This window comes from Gymnogyps californianus, chromosome 19 (genome assembly GCF_018139145.2).
Source record: "Gymnogyps californianus isolate 813 chromosome 19, ASM1813914v2, whole genome shotgun sequence".
Taxonomy (NCBI): Eukaryota; Metazoa; Chordata; class Aves; order Accipitriformes; family Cathartidae; genus Gymnogyps; species Gymnogyps californianus.
Genome location: NC_059489.1, coordinates 4,353,698 through 4,372,019, shown reverse-complemented (window position 1 = coordinate 4,372,019; position 18,322 = coordinate 4,353,698). Strand labels below are relative to the sequence as shown.

General features: G+C 39.4%; 1 protein-coding gene across 7 annotated transcripts; it reads left to right on the top strand.

Annotated features, from left to right (window-relative positions):
- Positions 1–1,097: 1,097 nt before the first annotated feature.
- Positions 1,098–13,737, top strand: ZNF207 (zinc finger protein 207). 7 transcript variants are annotated; one of them, XM_050908247.1, is made up of 12 exons: positions 1,098–1,249; positions 2,815–2,941; positions 3,396–3,534; positions 4,161–4,328; positions 5,028–5,103; positions 5,597–5,644; positions 7,865–7,935; positions 9,088–9,248; positions 10,069–10,161; positions 11,358–11,600; positions 12,333–12,495; positions 12,679–13,737. In XM_050908247.1, the coding sequence occupies exons 1-12, from the start codon at positions 1,209–1,211 to the stop codon at positions 12,837–12,839; spliced, it is 1,491 nt and encodes a 496-aa protein (XP_050764204.1). In that variant the 5' UTR covers positions 1,098–1,208; the 3' UTR covers positions 12,840–13,737. The 7 variants fall into 7 exon arrangements, with proteins under 7 accessions (XP_050764204.1, XP_050764203.1, XP_050764206.1 ...); XM_050908246.1 differs by having other exon boundaries at positions 1,099–1,249; positions 4,158–4,328; XM_050908249.1 differs by lacking the exon at positions 5,597–5,644 and having other exon boundaries at positions 1,099–1,249.
- The last annotated feature ends 4,585 nt before the right edge of the window (positions 13,738–18,322 follow it).

Sequence of the window (18,322 nt, the reverse complement as noted above, 5' to 3'; positions counted from 1 at the left end):
CAGGGCGGCGGGAGGGCGGGGGCTGCGCTACGGCTTCTCCCCTCCGCCCCCCGAGTGGGTGTACCCACGCCCGTAGGCAGGCCGCGCCTGGTCCCCGGCAGCTGGGAGGAGGGTGAAGTGGGTGAGGGTTCCTTGCCAGGCAGCTTTCAACGGCTTGAACCGCTCAAGGTGCAACAGGCCGTGTCCTCACCCGACCTAGAACTGTACCGGACAACGCTGAAATAGCTCTTGTTGTTGCAACTCCTCTGTTTATGTAATTTGCTGGAAAATGCAATATAGACGCTATAGTACCTGTATCAGTACAGATAACCCTTCAACAGCTGTTCACTGACTTAACGGCAGGACCCGCTCAAATCACATTTGGCCGTGCCGCCTGTTTTTTACAAAGCCTACTCTGCTTCTGAAATACTTTTTTTTCTTTTAAAACTGCACGTTTGTTAGCTCAGCCTCCTAACAGGCGGCTCTCGCAGACAAGCCCTGCTGGCTGGGGAGCAGCTCTCGCCCCCAGCCTGCGGCACCACCACTGCGGGAAGCCAGCGGGTCTCCTGGGAGCTGCAGGGACGCTCGGGGGCTAAGACAGAACGAACACCCGATGGGATGTAACTATAACAGAGCGCCCAGGCCCCGGCCAGGCAGGGCGAGCTCCGGGGGGTGAAGGCTCAGCACATTTCAGCCAGTTTTGTGGTCTTCTCGAAGGGCCGGGCTCCCCGCCCCATCCACCCCAAGGCCTCGCCGTCAAGAGCCCGCTACACGGACAGAGGCAACCACCACCAAAACGCTGTGCAGATCGGCCTGTTTAAGAGATACCGGCTTCTTGCTCAGCCTGATTTCGTAGGAAAAAAAAACCAGCTTCTGCTTGACATTAAACACGAAGACGAAAACCACAACCAACTGCCCCACACAGCTCAGCCCACTCACAACACCCACGGGGGCCACTGAAACAAAATGGCTGACAGGCGCCACCGCGAGGCACGATGGGATAGCCCAAGAGGCGGCGGGGACAGCCGGGAGCCCGTCACGTGGGCATCCCCCTCCCGCCGCGCCGCGGTGCAGGCTGGGAGCTCCGAGGCGGTGGCGCCAGGAGGGACCGTGGCGGCCATTTTGTGTCTGCCTCGCTCGCCTCTGTGGAGAGGCTGGTGTGGGCGTTGCGGCTCAGGAGGGAAGAGCTCGGCTGTCTCCTTTCTGTGTAGGTCGGGGGCGCCGCTGCCATGGGCCGTAAGAAGAAGAAGCAGCTGAAGCCTTGGTGCTGGTATCCTTCTGTGTGGGACGAGGCGGGTGTGGGGAGCTGGGTGGGGGAGGGGAGCGGCCTGGCCCGGTCGGGTCTCTGTCCCGTCATATCCCATTCTCCGCCCGGGTCCTTGCTCTCCTGGAACGGGACTCTTTCATTCTCTCCACTTCCGTTACGGTTTGGATCCGTGCTTGGTCCTATTCCATTTCTGTGCTCCTCGGCGCGGGGATGGGGCCTGGTCCGTGCCCTTCCTCTGCTTCCCCCCCCCCCCCCCCCCCGCCCCGCGGCCTAGTCCGCCCGCTGCCGCCTCCCTCGCTTGAGGCCGAGGCCTCACATCCGATCTGTAAAGCCAGGGGAGGCCGCAGCTTCTCCGGCCGTCCCTGGCGCTCCCGTGGCCAGGCCCGGCGGCATTGCCGGGGTCGTGGGGAAAATGGAGAACGGTCTTTATCCTCTGGGGGGAAGGACGTTAACGGAAGAAAACCCTGCTTCTGAGAAATACAGTTATTCAAGAAAAAGTGGGGCGTATGTGGTTAAAAGAGACTTTCTGAAAACTTTTTTTTCGGAGAGGGGGGGCTTTCAAATTTGTAATTGCTGCATCAAAGTTACGTATAGTTTCTCAGTATCTAGAAATACCGGTGGATTTTTCTTCGATCACTCCTTCACAATCTGCTTTTTGTTGGGAAGTGATTACAGATTTACCTTTTCTCTCTCTCAAATATTTCTGCCTAATCTAAAATTGTTTAATAAAGGAATTTATAAGCTGCTCTGAGATCTTTTACCGTTTTATGTTGGAAGGCATCTGTGCTTCTGTTTTAGATATTAATATATTTCAAGTTTTGGTGGAAGTGAGGGATACATTGTGTTAACAAGGAACAGCTAATAAATAACAAACGTGTATTTGTCTCACTTAGAAGATGTGTGGAGTGTTTGCTGAAATATTAATGCTGACCTGCAGAAAGGAAATTGCAGTTTGCCTCTTCTGTCACATAGATGTCCAGAAAGTTCTTTGCTTAAAATCATTCTGTTTAAAAAGAGAGAATTTTTTAATGACTGCAGCGAATTATGCGGCGTCATAAGAATTGATAGCTGGATAACTGAAAAAGGAAAGGAATTTTTAACTAAAACCTTTGTTCTCTTTTATAAATGTTAGCTACTGATACTTGTTATTAAATAGGCACTTCTAAGTATTTAGCATCACTTCCCTTTCGTGGATTTCAAGTCTATTTCCTCTTTCATGCTTTAGCAACTTTATTTTAATCTACACATATGCAGAGAAGGAATGAGTCCACTTAGAAATAACTAGGGCTTGAAAAGCATGTGTCAAAGAATATGGAATCAAATGATGATTCTGATTGCGTGCACACATCTTGGTGGTTTTTCACCTATTTGAAGAGGGAAATGCTGGATGGTATGAGGGAGAAGTTTGGTTTCAGACATCCATGAAATATTTGTCATGCTTTGAATGCCTAGAGAAGCTTCCTATGCTTTTTTTTTGCTTTAGGAAAAATCACAATGATGCTCATTAGCTTAGTGTTATATAGAAGATCAGTTTCACGATTAAATGTTTCCTTAACAGTCTTCAATAGGTATTGTAACAGGGATTTTGATGATGAAAAAATCCTTATACAGCATCAAAAAGCAAAGCACTTTAAATGCCATATATGTCATAAGAAACTGTATACAGGACCTGGTTTAGCTATACATTGCATGCAGGTAAGAAGTTTTAGACTTACATAAGCTTTTCTTTACAGTATCTAAAATTGGAATTAATAGTGAACTTAAAAAGGTGGGGGTTCTGGGACTTCCAGAGTCTTAAAGACTGTTGCGAAAAAGACAGCAATGGTCTGTCTCCAAAACAGGAGTCCTGCTGTGTCAGCAGTCACATGGAGAGTACGCAGTAGAGATCTCTGCCGTCATTTTTGGGGTGTAGGAGGATTGAAGGAATTGTATTGTCTTGGTGTTCAGAAGACAAGTTTATATAAACTGGTTTTAGAAGCTAATAGTAGTTAACGGTGATTAGGAAGCACATATCAAGAAAATGCTTGGCCAGAGAGATTCTTCCCATTAAGGATGTTCCTTTCCTATCTTGAAACTGGCTGAAGAACATGTAGAATCTAATCTGAATTGTGGTAAGGAGGATTTTTTTTTTTTTTTTTTTTTGCTTTAGGTACATAAAGAAACAATAGATGCTGTTCCAAATGCTATTCCTGGAAGAACAGACATTGAACTGGAAATCTATGGCATGGAGGGCATTCCAGAAAAGGATATGGAGGAACGCAGGAGGTTACTTGAACAAAAAACTCAGGGTAAAGTGTAATCTAGCTAGTTATCTGTTATTTCCCTAGTCTGTTTCTTACTGATACTAAGCTGCGTGATACAGGTCTTGCTTCTCAGAAGAGTAAGGGTTGGGTTTAATGCATTCTCTAACTGCAGCTCTAGACACTTGCCAGTCATGTAGAAGGTTGAGAGAGATTTTTCTTTTCCTGTTCAGAAGTAGCTGCATGCCAGCGCAGCTATAATAATTACCTAATGAATATGGGGACAGTGATTTTATTTTTGAGGGTAAGGGGAGGAAAGGCCAGGAGTGATACAAGCCTGATGATGCCCAAATACTTAGATTTCTTTGCTGTTTAAGTACACCTTTGTTTGAACTGCTTTGGTTTATTCTGGACAGCATGAGACTGACATGAAGGAAGACCCCCATTTATGTTGAGGGTCATTACAGTGTGAGTCACTTTCCTTCCCTTTGTTATTTGTACGTATAGGTAGGCTCACATAGTTTTTCTTCCTTGTAATTCTGTGATTTTTGAACACGCTGATAAGATTTGAATTTTATTATTTTCATTCCAACTAGAATACCCCAGATAAAATGAATTTCATAGAATATATAATTTGCCTTCAGTCTGACCATATGCTTTGTACTCTTTAGCAGAGAGCCAGAAAAAGAAACAACAGGATGATTCTGATGAGTATGAAGATGATGAATCTGCAGCTTCAACTTCATTTCAACCCCAGCAAGTTCAGCCACAGCAGGGGTACATTCCCCCAATGGCGCAACCAGGTTTGCCTCCTGTGCCAGGTGCACCAGGGATGCCTCCAGGTGAGGTGGTGTTTTAAGCTAGTTACTGAAAAGCTGAGTAGAAACACAAATGGCTGCTTGTATGCTGGAATAATAATCTGCCCTTTTTTACACTGGGTGTTAGAGGTCACAAAATAGTTTTGTGAGGTGCACATAAGCAGTTTCTTCATTTTCTTACCCCATTCTGTGTGTGCGCACACATCTTCCTTTGTCAAGTAGATAAAGATACCCAATGCTTGTGCCTAGATTGAAGGAATATGGTAGTAAGACAGATTAGTACTTTAAACATAAGTCTACCAATGATACTTGTTTGTGGTATTTTGTAACATGATTTTGGAAACAGGGCAGAAAGGCTGCTGTATATCTAGAGCCTGGTAACGTAGAACAGGCAGTTTATCCACAGGCCACAAATACATTGAGGAAAGAATTTTGATCAGTGACAGTGAGCGAAAACTGGTGTCTTCTCATTATATTTTCTGTAATGATAAGGCATGTTCTTTGGGGACTGCTAAGAAAATTTACACAGTCTTGCAGGACTGAGAATGAATCTAAGTCAGATTTGCAAATAATCTTTTATATTGTGTTGTTTGTAAGCAGTGTTATTTCAAAAAACAGTTGTAGAGCTTCTTGTAAAGCATTTATCCAGTCTAAATTTATTAGATGAGATTTGTTAGCGACTGTATGTTGTTGGAGTTGTTTAAAATTTATTATTCTTTTAAGGTATACCACCATTAATGGCAGGTGTTCCACCTATGATGCCTGGAATGCCTCCAGTTATGCCTGGAATGCCACCTGGGTGAGTAGTGAGAAAGACTTAATATTACATGTTCATACTGTGTATTTTAAACTGTCACAGAAAAAGTAAAGCTAATTAGAAAAATGTACATAGGAACCTGTGAACTCTGTAACCTTAATATTAAGACTAACCACAGAACTGGATGGCTGTAAACCAACATTAAAAATATGGCCAAACTGTGAGTTTATGTATAAAGTATGTTGCCTTTCTCCTAACTTTATTGAGTAGTAGTATAGTAATTTAAAGTTTTGTTGTGTTGGTTTAGAGCCTTCTGTGAATCACTGTTCCTTTGTGTATTGCACATACGTTGTGCATCTGGTTATCAGTCATCAACCTAACAGGAAAAAAAAAACTGGATAGTTTAAATTTTTCTTGTATTTTGGGCAAAAGTAAGATGTTGGTTTTTATGCTTGTTTGGGGTGACACCGTACCCTATCACAATGTGTTTGGAAAATCACAGTTAGATTTTTGATTTTGTCATAAATTTTCACAGATTACATCAACAGAGAAAATACATGCAGTCATTTTGTGGTGGAAACATGTAAGCATCTCATTAATGTAATTCTAGGTACATTCGTTATGCCATTTTATGTTATGTTTTTTATAAGCTTGAAATTGTCTTACTGAAAACCTCTGAATATTGCATAAGAATTTGGGGAAAATGTCTAGTTAGGTTTTGTTATTGTGTAATATCTGAAGTTTTTATGCTTCGTCTAAATCAATATTACAAAACTATATGTTATGAGAAATGCATTCTACAAAATATTAACAAAATAGACCCTTAGGGACTTACAACCTCTCTTGAACCCGAGTACAGCTCCATGTGCTCAGTCCTTTACACTGTAGGACACACTGCAGGAACTTCGCTTCTAAGTTTTCAAGTTCACTGAGGTGAAAGGTTGTTCTCTTCTGAGACACAAATGTTGTTTTAACAGTCTTTGAATTTAAAAATCACGTCATAGTGGAACATCTTGTGGATGCTCATCATGACTGTAGCTTTTCTGGGTGGAAACAGAATTTTATCAGGCTTGCTGATGCTTAGTCCTCCTTAAATTCTTTGTTAACTTCAGGTGAACGTAGTGTCATTTAGTGAAAGACACAAATTAATTTGCCAAAAATTCACTGCACTTCCTTTTCTGTGAAATTTTAGGGGAGGGTGGTGTGGTGTTACATTATACTTTTACCTAGTTAATTCTAAAATTTTGCTTACTTAATTTGATGATCTTTTGTTTAAAAATGAGCAAAGAAGAATTAGGACCTAGGAAGCAACTTTTAGTGTGACACTAGTTCTAGCACTATCCCTGCAGTTTCCGAGAAATTCATCTTTCTGGTGGCAGCAGGCAGCGAGCATCCAGCACTTTTTTTTGGGTCTAACAGTTGTCAAAATGGGTGGCAAGACTGACTTTGCCTTCTCCAACCATTAACTCAAAAAAGGGACAATGGTACTATGTTCCCGGTCATTACTGCTTCTGCATTGGTTGTTCCTTTTGTAGCAGTGGTAGAAGAGAATAAAAATAAGACTGGGTAGCAGTTTGCTTTGCAGAACGAATGCTCGCCTGTTTATGATGATTTGTTTTGATTTTGAAACAGCAATGGTGAAGGTGTCTTGACTTTGTCATACAAATAGAAACTGCTTCTTAGTGGGGTTTTGGCATGTACTTGGCTGCTATGTATCTGCTTATCTTGCTAACTAAAGTAATAAGCATTCCTTTATTTTGTTTCCCTAATCCAGCTTTGAGTGTCTGGAAAAATTTAGGCAAACTTAAGCTACACTTGGTTTGTTCGCTGTAAAGGAATCGTACAAATTCATCTATAGCTTCCCAATTTAAAAGCACTTAGTGTTGTAGACAGCTTATTTTTTGTGGAGTTGCAGCCCTGTGCAGGAAGAATTTTCTTATGTTAAGGGTTGTATGTATGGTTTAGATGGGGAACATGTATTAATTTGTGGTTTAGTAGATAAGGATAAAAGGAGTCATTTAGATGCCACCTTTCTGTTAGGAAATACAGACCAATTTTTTTTCTCCAGGTATCAGTAGCAAGGAAAAAAGAAAACCAACCAAAACCTGTTTTTAATATGAAGGAAAAATACGTCATAATAAGGACTTCTCATTAAAAAAAAAAACCACTTAAAATCCCACTTTTCTGTCAGCGTGGGGAATATTTACTGTAATTAAAACTCCAGAAGCTTTCTTACCCTGTGGTCTCTGCTCTGCTTTTATCAGTATTTTGTGGCTAGTTCTACAGATTTGGGTTGTCTGCCATTCACTAGAGGAAGGAGAATATGTTAAAATAGTATGAGGGTGCTATAATGACAAATAGACTCGTAGTGTCAGAAAGGAGTAATAGCAGATGTACAGTGATTTTAGTGTAATTGGAGTTAGCCGTTTTTCCTACTTTCAAATTTTGTGAGTGTACTAAGATCAGGTTCGTGGAACACTCTGCTGAAACTAACAGTCTGAAATAGATTTCAAGAGAGATACCAGTTCTGGAATTCTGATAATAGTGGAAGTGAAAGCTTGAGGAATTAAAGTTCAAATAAAGTGTTTGGGGGTTTTCTTGATTTTTTTGGTGTGGGGTTTGTTTTTTTTTTTTTCCTTGTGGAAAAACATTTCTAACTGTGGAGTCAGCTGGTTTTGAATTGCCTCTGTTGAGAGCTTCTTGAAACTATTTACTGTAATTTTTTATCTAATACAGGTATATGCCAATTGTCTTAACGGTTTATCATGAGTGTTCATACAAGTGCTCATCTTCTGTTTAATAGGATGATGCCGATGGGTGGAATGATGCCTCCTGGGCCAGGAATACCGCCTCTTATGCCTGGTATGCCACCAGGTAGGTCAGGGTTGTCGAACTCATACTATGGTGAGAGCTAAATTATATTTATTTATTTCCACTGAGATTTAGGATTTATATAAAGAATATAGAGACTTATGCCACCACCTTGGTGTGGATTGGTTGCCACAGAAGCCACTCTTGTGCACAGGTGAAGGGGTTGATTTATGGCTTTTGATTATAAACAATTATTTGTGTTTGGTACCATTTTGAAGGTAAAAAATAGAATATAGTTTTCTCTTCCTGTTGCACTTTCTCTGGCTTTTGTGTTGCCTAGTCTCTCTTCATCCCCTTTTTTAATGTCTGTGGTGCACCTGGAAAATTGTAATGACTGAAAATGTTGTGGGAAGTGAGAAATACCCAAGTAATGAACCTGCTGTGTGAAGAAAATAACTGGGATTTTGGTCTCTTACCATAGCTAGAAGAGATGTTTCTTGAGCTTCTGCAGCTCTTAAGCAGCCTTAAGTTCTGAGTGTTGCACCTCACCAGCAGCTGTGCTGTGATGGCTTGAGATTTGCTGGTTTGCCTGCATTTCTCGCTGGAGGAGGAGGCAAGCCACTAGGACAGTTACAGCCTAGTTCTGCTGCACAGTAATATGATGGAACCCATATGAGCTGTTAATTTCCTGTCTCTGAACCTCTTCTAGAGTCCTGCACATATGAAGTGCATGTATTGTGATAATAGGCTATCAAAAGTAGCCTTGTGTCACTGTTCCACTGGGCTAAAGACCCACAGCAAAGCTGATCTGTGTTTCGGTCCAAGTTCTGATGCTGTTCATAATGGCTGCATCTTTTGGATTTTGTAACAGTGTTATCCATGCACTTGGCAGCATAGGCGCAGTGTGTTGGAAACAGTTAATGCATTAATTGCATTGATTTATTGAGAGCATAAACTTCTTCATCAATGAAGCTCTAGTAGAAAACACAACTTAGTTCAGTATTGCTCTGAAGTGTTTGAGGTTACTGCCTATGCGTGGACATTTACTGGTGACTGCTGGCATTACCCTTTGTCAAGTTTTATTTTACTATTGCCTTAAAAATATATCTTCCTTGGGGGAGACTTTGTTCTAAGGAACACTGTGAACAGAATCCTCTAAAGGAGTATTCTTACTTCCTTCAGCCTAATTTGTTAACGGTTTTTTGTGGTTTGTAGGTATGCCACCGCCTGTTGGTCCTCGTCCTGGGATGCCTCCAATGACACAAGCACAACCTGTTACAGCACCGGGCATTCTTAACAGACCTCCAGCTCCTGCTGCATCAGCACCTACCCCCCAGCCTCCAGTTACTAAACCACTCTTCCCAAGTGCGGGGCAGGTAAGGTATCTCATAGCCTGGAATCTGTTGTTATATTCTTCAAATCGCCACTGTGTCAACGGTGTCAATTCTTTATTACTGAGGGGGCCCGAGAAATGACTGATTAAGTTTCTTGCTTGTGTTGATTCTTAAGTTTAATTCAGTTTAGTGCTTGAATGAATTTTAAAAGATTCTTTTGTTTGTCTTATAACAGCCATGAAACCAGACAGAAGTTCTGTAAGCACGTGGGGAAGAAAGGAGTAGGCAAAACACTTCTTTCTTTAATCCCTTTAGTTTGTCATTTATAAGGGTGCTTTGGGTGGGTGAAGGGATGTGTTAACTACAGGAGTCTGATTGCATAGAACTTCACCTAAAATTTTCAAAGTATAAATCTCGACATGACTTGTTCTCTCCTGTTCTTTTCATAATGGGCTCCCTACCCATAGATGGACTAATTTATTCTATAGTCTTGTTAAACTGGTTAAACATTGCCTGAACTAGGAGGTTTTTGACTTTAAAAAGTTTAGGAGTAAGTTAAGGTAGTGAAAATTTGTTTAAATGTTTTGGGGAGGGAAGTGGGGAATTGATAGTGGCTTGTGACCTCTACCCTTTGATTGCACTTGTTGTGTATAAGTCCTGAAGTTTTTACTTGCTTTCAAGTATGTTGCAGAAACCTTCATAGTATACTATTTGCATTTTGGACTTCTGCAGGGAAGATACTCGTTTACAAAACCACAATCCTTTCATAAGAAAGGACTTAGCATAAGAAATCCTTTCATCTGGATACTTTCCACCCATTTGTTTGGAGACTTTTCACTGTTTCCTTTCTTTTATGCTACAGATGGGGACACCTGTCACAAGCTCAAGTGCAGCTTCCTCCAATTCAGAAAGTCTGTCAGCATCTTCTAACGCTCTGTTTCCTAGCACAGCACAAGTACGCAGGAAGTCACAGTTAAAAACAAATTGCTTTGCAACTTAACCCTTTGGACCGTTCTGTAAAATCTAAAATTGACTAAACATCTTCAGATAATTTCTGTTACATTCCTGATTATGTTTAGCTGGTAAAACTGCAGAGTCCTTGATTGTGAGTTGCATCTTACTAGAAATAAGCATGTCAAAGTGCCCAATTTTTCTTAGTGTGAAAGAATGAAAAGTTACATCCTGGTTCTAAAGGGTTAAAAAAGCATGAAAGCAGTTAAATGCATTTTAGTGGGCAGTGGTTAGCTTGATGCATGGTGAAGGCTTTTTAGTTCATGTTTTTTAATATCATACATAGGGAATTTTGTAATTTGCATTATGTGCAAAAAAATTGAAATATTTTGTTTTGATTGGAAAGTTCAGATAAGTGTAAATGGGCAGAGACTAGAAACAAGCATTCTCTCATAACTAAAGCTTGCTTTGGAGATTGCATCTTCAGAGAAAGCCTGGTAAAGCAAACTTTTCTTGTCTAACAGTTAATTTAAGAAAAAAGTAGGAAAGATGAGATGCTGGAATCTGTAGTAGACCTCATGTCTGCCTTCAAGTTGATTCTTCATTCATAAGTGAGATTAAAGATCTATAGAGAGATGTCGTACTTTGTGAAAATATTACAGTGTTTTTATAGAGAGAACGCTTAAAACAAAAACCCTGACACAATAGGGCTTTCTTAAATATTTAATTAAAACATTTCTTAAATACCTAATTTTAATGAATGCTAACACTTTGAGCTGTACTCTAAACTAATGGTTGCTAAAGTATGCTAATAATTCAGTGAGAGAACAATGAATTTATACTTACAGGCTCTTAATAAAACAGTGATTCAGGAAAGATTTAGACATTTACCAAACTCAGTATTTGAGATAAAAATTTTGATAGTGGGGGGGTGTTTGTTGTTGTTGTTCCTTTTTTCTAGTTGTGGCTTTTGACCTGCAAATTCTAGACTTTCCAGTGTGTGTGTGTGTGTGTGTGCATACTGGGTTTTATTTTGTCTTGTTTTCAGTTGCTCTAGTATGCGATAAGGCTGAACTTTACTTTTGTCAAGCTTGTTTTAATTATGTATCTCACTGGAAGGTTTCAGAGGTCTAACAGTCATCGTTTAAGTTTTCTTACGCGTTGAGAAATAAATATTGATCTATCTCTTGTGTTTCGCAGGCTGCAGCAGCTGTTCCAGGTCCAGTTGGTACTGATTTCAAACCTTTGAATTCTACACCTGCAACAACAACAGAACCCCCAAAACCTACATTCCCTGCTTACACACAGTCTACAGCCTCAACCACTAGCACGACAAACAGTACTGCAGCTAAACCAGCTACATCTATAACAAGTAAGCCTGCTACTCTCACAACAACCAGTGCAACCAGTAAGTTGATCCATCCAGATGAGGATATATCACTGGTAAGTTAAAATATTTTCATTGTCTTACTGAAAAATGCAATTTATGCTGATATGGCCGATTAAATAGAATTTCTTCTGTGCTCTGCATTGTGCGTATTTTAATAACGGTGAGAGTGCAGACTGCAGAATTAATGTAAGAGAACCATTCTTTGAGAGAACTTCTTCGGTTGCAAAGTGATGACTGGCATATTGCAATGATCATGCTGCAGATCTAAGCCTTATTTTTGTTGGTGATAGGAAATTAGTCAACCCAAAATATAACTTGGACTTTTTCTGCGTGTGACTGAACCTTGAAGTTAAATAGATACAGCTAATGAGTGTAGGACAAAAGACTTAACAGTTTGAAGTGGTCTTTGTGCTATTGCAGCATTCACAAATACGGAATTTATGGATAAAACAAATGAACCTTAATTTCAGTTCAGATATCTTTAGATTTGTGTTTGGCTTTTTTGTCTCAACTTGTTATGAGGAAGAGGCTTTCTTCAGGTGAGGGAGGAGGAGAGTTTGTGTTGCGTGCAAAATGCTAGATTGTCCAGTACTAATACAGTAACTTCGAAGGAAGGGTGAAAAATCCAAATGCTACTGTGTAATGTTACTAGTAGAAGTCTTTGAACTTATAAGGTAGTTGAAATAGTTCAATACCTGTAATCTACTTTGTTACACTTTTATTTACTTTGCTTTTGGTGAGTTTTAGTCTTACAGTGTGTTATGGTTGTGTGTTCCTGGTTTTAGGAAGAGAGAAGGGCACAGTTGCCTAAATATCAGCGTAATCTTCCTCGACCAGGACAAGCTTCCTTGGGTAATCCACCAGTTGGACCAATTGGAGGTATGATGCCACCACAGCCAGGAATTCCTCCACAACAACAAGGAATGAGACCTCCCATGCCACCTCATGGTAACCATAAGTTTCCTAGCTTTCTTTTCTTGACAAGATTTGTCTTTGCTATAAACTTTTTTAAAACTTGAAGTAGCATATACTGGTAGGGGGGTGAAGCTTTTCACAAAATGCAACTTCTGCCCATTATTTAAAAAAAAAAAAAAATAATTCTTCTTTGCATCTTAAATGTTCTGTTTATAGGTCAGTATGGTGCTCATCACCAGGGCATGCCAGGGTATCTTCCTGGAGCGATGCCTCCATACGGTCAGGGACCTCCAATGGTGCCCCCTTACCAAAGTGGACCTCCTCGACCTCCAATGGGAATGAGACCTCCTGTAATGTCGCAAGGTGGCCGCTACTGATGCTACTATCCACGCTCTAATAGGTTTGGAGATTAAACCTTTTCTCATCTTGTGCTGTTAATATAGCCGAGCTTCCGTCAATTAAGGCTTCATTGTGACTTTAAAAAAATAAGTATCTTCCCACATGCAAGGAGCTATTGGACATTCTTATTTTACACGGGAAAAATTATTTGGAATAATAACAGGAACTTTTCCTGATGTTGCAATTTATACTGTATGGCTTCTTTTTCATGTTTCATCTAGGTTTTTAGAAGTGAAGTATAGTAAATATGGTTCGTTAAATTGTGAAGGCGCTGGAATTACATGAACATACCACCTTAAAGGCAAGTTCTGTAACATTATGTTGCTATTTGTGAAATGATGCCTTCACAGCACTTGAAGTGCTGTTGGACTTCATGTCCCCAACATAGTTTGGTGAGGGCTGTAACTGTTCCCAACTACTTGTACATTTAAGTCTGAACTTGTAACAATATTTAATGTATTTAGAGTTCCTCCTGTTTCAGGGTTTAAGTAAACTGACCCACTAAGGTCGTGTGACTTTTCTGTACTGTTATAAACTTCATTGTAATAAAAGAAGAGAAAAATTTATATGCCTTTTTATTCATGACCAGCTGTGGACAACTGCCTGAAAGGTTTGTACAGATGCATGCCATGGTAGCTATTGGTGTAATGAACACAGTTATTGGTGCTGTTTTGATAAAATCTGAATTCCTTGTTCTAAAGTTAAGTCACTCCTTAGCTGCACGTCTGAGTAGACAAAGACCTGTACACTTATTAACTGACTCCTCAAAAATGAGGCTGCAGGAGGCACATCTTAACTCTTGGTTGTAACTTCTCTTAATGCATATGTTTCTTTATTTGTGCTTTCTTGTCCTCAATAAATTTTAAATGATTTCTAGTCCTGGCACTTACTTGTAGGATGTAAAAGTGATTGCTCTAAGACGCATCCTAGTGCCAGATGTGTCCTGTTAGTTCACTCTTCGACTGACTCTCTTTAATGTGCAAATGCATATGAATTTCAGGAGCCTTTTAGATGAAGATTTCTAGAAGCTTAGGTGCATGTCACATGGGTGAGTGACTTCCAGTTGATGTTGTATTGAAGTTGACCTGCAAAAGAGAAAAAGTAGCTTGACCACCTTCTCAGTGTATAAAAGAGACAAAGGGGGCAAGACTAATATGTTATATGCTGTATTTTTACTTAAATGTTCAGAATTTCAGATCTCAACAGAGTCTAAAAGATGAACCATCGATTGTGTGCTATGATCAGATGTTGGCTGAGTTTCTTGAGCCATTTAATGGAAGTGTCTAGAGTAAGAGACCTTTTTATCAGTTCTCTTAATTACAGTTATCAAAGAGAGATCTTTCCCATATGAATTAGTCATTTATCTGTTTATAAGAGTAGAGTGATAAATTACTGTCAAGGTTGTAATTCTCTGAATGTCTAACATCACTGTGTTAGTGTGCTATATTTCTGATGAGAATGAAAATGTAGAGGGAGACTTTTTGGAGGGAAGTGAGAGCTTCCCTGGTCTCTTCACAACAGGGGAAAAAAAAAAAAAGGAGTGGTGAATTTTTCATTTGCAGGTCAACTTTAAATACATGTTCCAGCCTCAAGCCTTATCTGTGCAATTTAATTTATGGGGATATCTCTTCTTTTAGGGTAGGTTAGAAAGATTATCAGCATTTTTGTTGTGGTTTATGTTCCATAGATTTTTTTGTTGATGGTGGAGTTTTTTCACTTAATTCTGAGCATTTTGGCTCTTTTTCTTTAAAATCTGGGGGTTTTTTTAGCTGCACTTAAGTACTTCATGTGGCTTTATTCTGTACTGTCTCTTAATAGTCCAGAAATACAGTACAGCTAAAATACTACATTGTCTCTCAGCTTCAAACTTGGGGTCATGGAATGGCTCATAAAAGCACTAGAGATCCAGTACACTCTAATTGCAGCTGAATGGCCTTAGTTTAACCAGTAAGAATTGTCAGGCACTTTTTCTGCAGTGTTTAGCAGTTTTAAGACCATAACTCCAAGCCTCTGTTGAGAAGCAGTTCTCTCTGATCACTGGTATCTGCTGATCACCTGTCAGATGTGCAGTATTTGGCTGCAAATGTGCTGAGTGGGCCTTGATGTCAGATCTTCTGTTAGCTCTTCATCTTGCTTTATACATAAGTCTAACAGATAAAACTGTTTTGCTTAGGCAATGCTTTTATACTCTGGTTTTGTTCTGTTTTTCTTTAATAAGGATAATTACAAAACAACACTGGAGAGATTTTTACAGTGTCTTACATTCGTCCTTTTTGTAATAGTACACATAAAATTCATACATTATAAATTGATCCTAACTTCTGCTTTTAAAACTATAGAATTTCTTGCTTTTTCTGAAGATCATATTGCTGCTGTAAGGATGCTTTGCCCTTGTGCCCCTAGTAAAGTAAATACCTTCTCCCTTTGGTGTCTTTCCATAACTCATTGGTATGTTGTTTTCAGACCCCTACTTTTCCTGGGATAAATACTTGAAAACCTTAGTGCATGTACTGTTAACTCAGCATATTCTGCAAGTTGTATTAAAAGTTTCCCTCTTTTAAATAGTGAATGTCTCGTTGTTCTGGTAATAGTACCATTTTGTAGCTAATACTACGTAGACTTATAGCGTGGGCACATTTTAAGATTGAACTTTCCTTAGTAGTAACGTTATGATAATCCCTCAACTAAGTACTGCCACGTATTATTCATATGGTACTCTAATAATCTTCAGCAAGCAAGGGAACAATTTTTTCATGATTTTTCATGTGGATACTTACTTTCCTGCTCCTGTCATTTCTGTGCTATAAGAGCTGTGATGTGGCTATCTTTAGTTACTCTTGTGTCGCTTGTGTGTACTCTTCTGTAAACAGGCGGGTATTTCAGTGCATATGTTGTCTGTTGGTCCCTCCCTTCATTTCTTTGGATACTGCTTCTTAATGTTCAGAGAGTTGGATTTATGGTGCATTTTCCCAAAAAGAGGAAAACTACTTTGAATGTAGTAATTGTTTGTATAAACACTAAGGCTTGGTTTACAGTACAAAGTTTAATCAACATAGTTGTGCCGGCAAAATCCCTAATGTAACACAGCGATGCACACAGTTTTTTGCTTTAGTTAATCTCTCCCTGGAAACAGATTGCAGAAGTCTTTATGATTACAGAAAAGCATATTTCTTTTATATCTGTTGCAGGACTCTAGTGGTATAATTATGTAGGCAGAAGCTGCTTTGTTCAGTTGTTGCCTAAATTTGCCATGGCAGATCTTATAGTAAAATTAAAACTTGCAAGTGGATTTTGGTCAGTCTTTAAATTGGAATGTAATGCAGAGGTTAAATACAAAAAACCAGGCTGCAAGAAAATGTTCAGACACAGGTGGGAAAATATGTTTAGCAAAAATACTTAGAATTTATGGCATCTAGGACTTGTTTAAAAGGTTCTAAATTACTTTATGCGTGGTCTCTCAATATCATCATGAGAGGCTGATCTCGTATCTGCTGATTTTTTAGAGCAAAAGGGATGAGACTGGCATGAAAGAACCTTGGAAAAGCTTGGGCTAGTTTTTCAGAAGTCTTGATATGACTGTTTCGTACTGCCTGTAGAATATCTTTCTGCCTTTGGCAAAGGTTGCTTTAAATAAAATGTTGAAAATTTAGCTGGCTTATGTGGACTAAAAATTTCTTCTTCTGGAACTTTGGATTTTTATTTTTTTTCTTCTACAGATGAGATTTTTAGGTGCTGATAATAAATTTGAGGCTGGGATGTATATCTAATAATTTCAGTGGATAACTGTTCCTCGCTCTGTGCATGCATGGGAGAATATAAACAAGCTTCTAGAAACAAATTCAGCTGCATCTGCCTTCTATGGTTTCTGCAATTATTTTAGTGTATGGAGCTCTTGAACAGTACATAGAACTGTATAACTTTCTTAAAACTTGGATAAAATTGAATGGAATATATAACCTGCAGTTATTTTATAGGAATCAAAGAATTCTGCATACAAGACAAAAAATAAAATATCGAGATTACTTCAGTTTTGTAAACAGCAAGAAGGGCATTATGACTCTTCAGTTAAATTGACACTCTGATGTACCAGTCCATGAGCTGGGGCTGCAATTTAAAATGGTAACTAATGACACTAAAAAATAATAGTAAATGTCTTAATAATTGTACTGGTCTAGCTTCTACATAAATACTAAGATGAGGGTGAACATTTTCAGTGGCTGATGGAATCTTAACTCTACTTTTTGTGAACTAGTACAGTAAATACTATCAGTTATGGGAAAAATGCCCCGAGACAACTGACTTATGTTCCATTGATCAAGATACAAAGCAAAACAAACTGTCCGATTCAGAAATAGCTACCAACTGTAAAAAGTTTTGTTTGGGCCTAACAAAATAGGTGCTATAGCAGTCATTTTCTTTTGTTTGCTTGATCACTGGAATTTTGTTAACTTTGAATGCATGTCTTTCACTTAATTGGGTCATGTTTTTTCTAAAATTTAAACTTTTCTTCTTCCTATAGCCCTGCCATAGGACAGGCTGAGGCAGAGTCTCAGTGTTGCCCTGTTCAGTCTGAGGCAAGTGGGATTTATTTTATTCATTCTGGGGGCTTTCACAGCTTTATGGCTGTTGGATATTTATGTCCCCAAACTTGCAGCAAGTTTGGTGAAGGCCCCTAAATTTATTTTAATTTAGGTTTTTTATTCTCTTTTGGTAGATGGGCTCTATATTAATATTTACCTTTTTATTATCGTTGTGTTTTTAAGAGTCTTAGGGGGAGGGAACATGTTTTAAGATGTTGGGGTACCTTTTCTCTTAATGGAACACGTTTCCTTCAAGGCTGCTCAGGTAGTCCTTCAGCCACACTGCCCCCCTCCCCCGCTTCCCCTGCATTGCATTTGTGCTGTATTTGGTTTTGGTTTTGGTAATGTGACTTTGTGTAGTCTCTGAACTAGTGGCATGTAAATATCAGTTACTAATGTTTCCTCTTCTGGGGAGATATATCTGTTGAAGTGCTTAAAATACTTAGGTTTTAACTAGTAAGTGACATTTATAGTCACAAAACTGTGTAGCCTAAATTATAGAATACAGTTTCTTTGGAGGAGGTTAAGATGTTAATACTGCTGCACGTGAGCTGCACCACAACAAATATTAATGTAGAGCCCTATGAAGAAACAGAGATTCAGGTTGGGAAAGTAGAATAGAAGAATGAGAAATCGAAGCTGCAGATTTTTCAGTTTGTCAGTTTCAGGGAAAACCTTTTCATCAATCTCTCAAATACACCAAACTTGACAATATTTTGTGTATTGCAACAACACTGAAAGTCATAGCACTCTTGAAACCTTGTGGAATTCTGTTGCATATTCAAAATTTGCTTAGGTATATGCTTATCTGAAGTTCCTTCTTTAACACAGTGACTAGCAAAAAATTCTACCCTTTGTGAAGAAAAATGAGCGTTAGTGTT

Bases quoted from the DNA above. Each gene is read 5' to 3' on its own strand.
- ZNF207 (XM_050908246.1), top strand. From the start codon at position 1,209: ATGGGCCGTAAGAAGAAGAAGCAGCTGAAGCCTTGGTGCTG. The intron at 9,249-10,068 runs GTAAGGTATCTC...TTTATGCTACAG, and splicing joins TCTTCCCAAGTGCGGGGCAG to ATGGGGACACCTGTCACAAG. The intron at 12,496-12,678 runs GTAACCATAAGT...TTCTGTTTATAG, and splicing joins ACCTCCCATGCCACCTCATG to GTCAGTATGGTGCTCATCAC.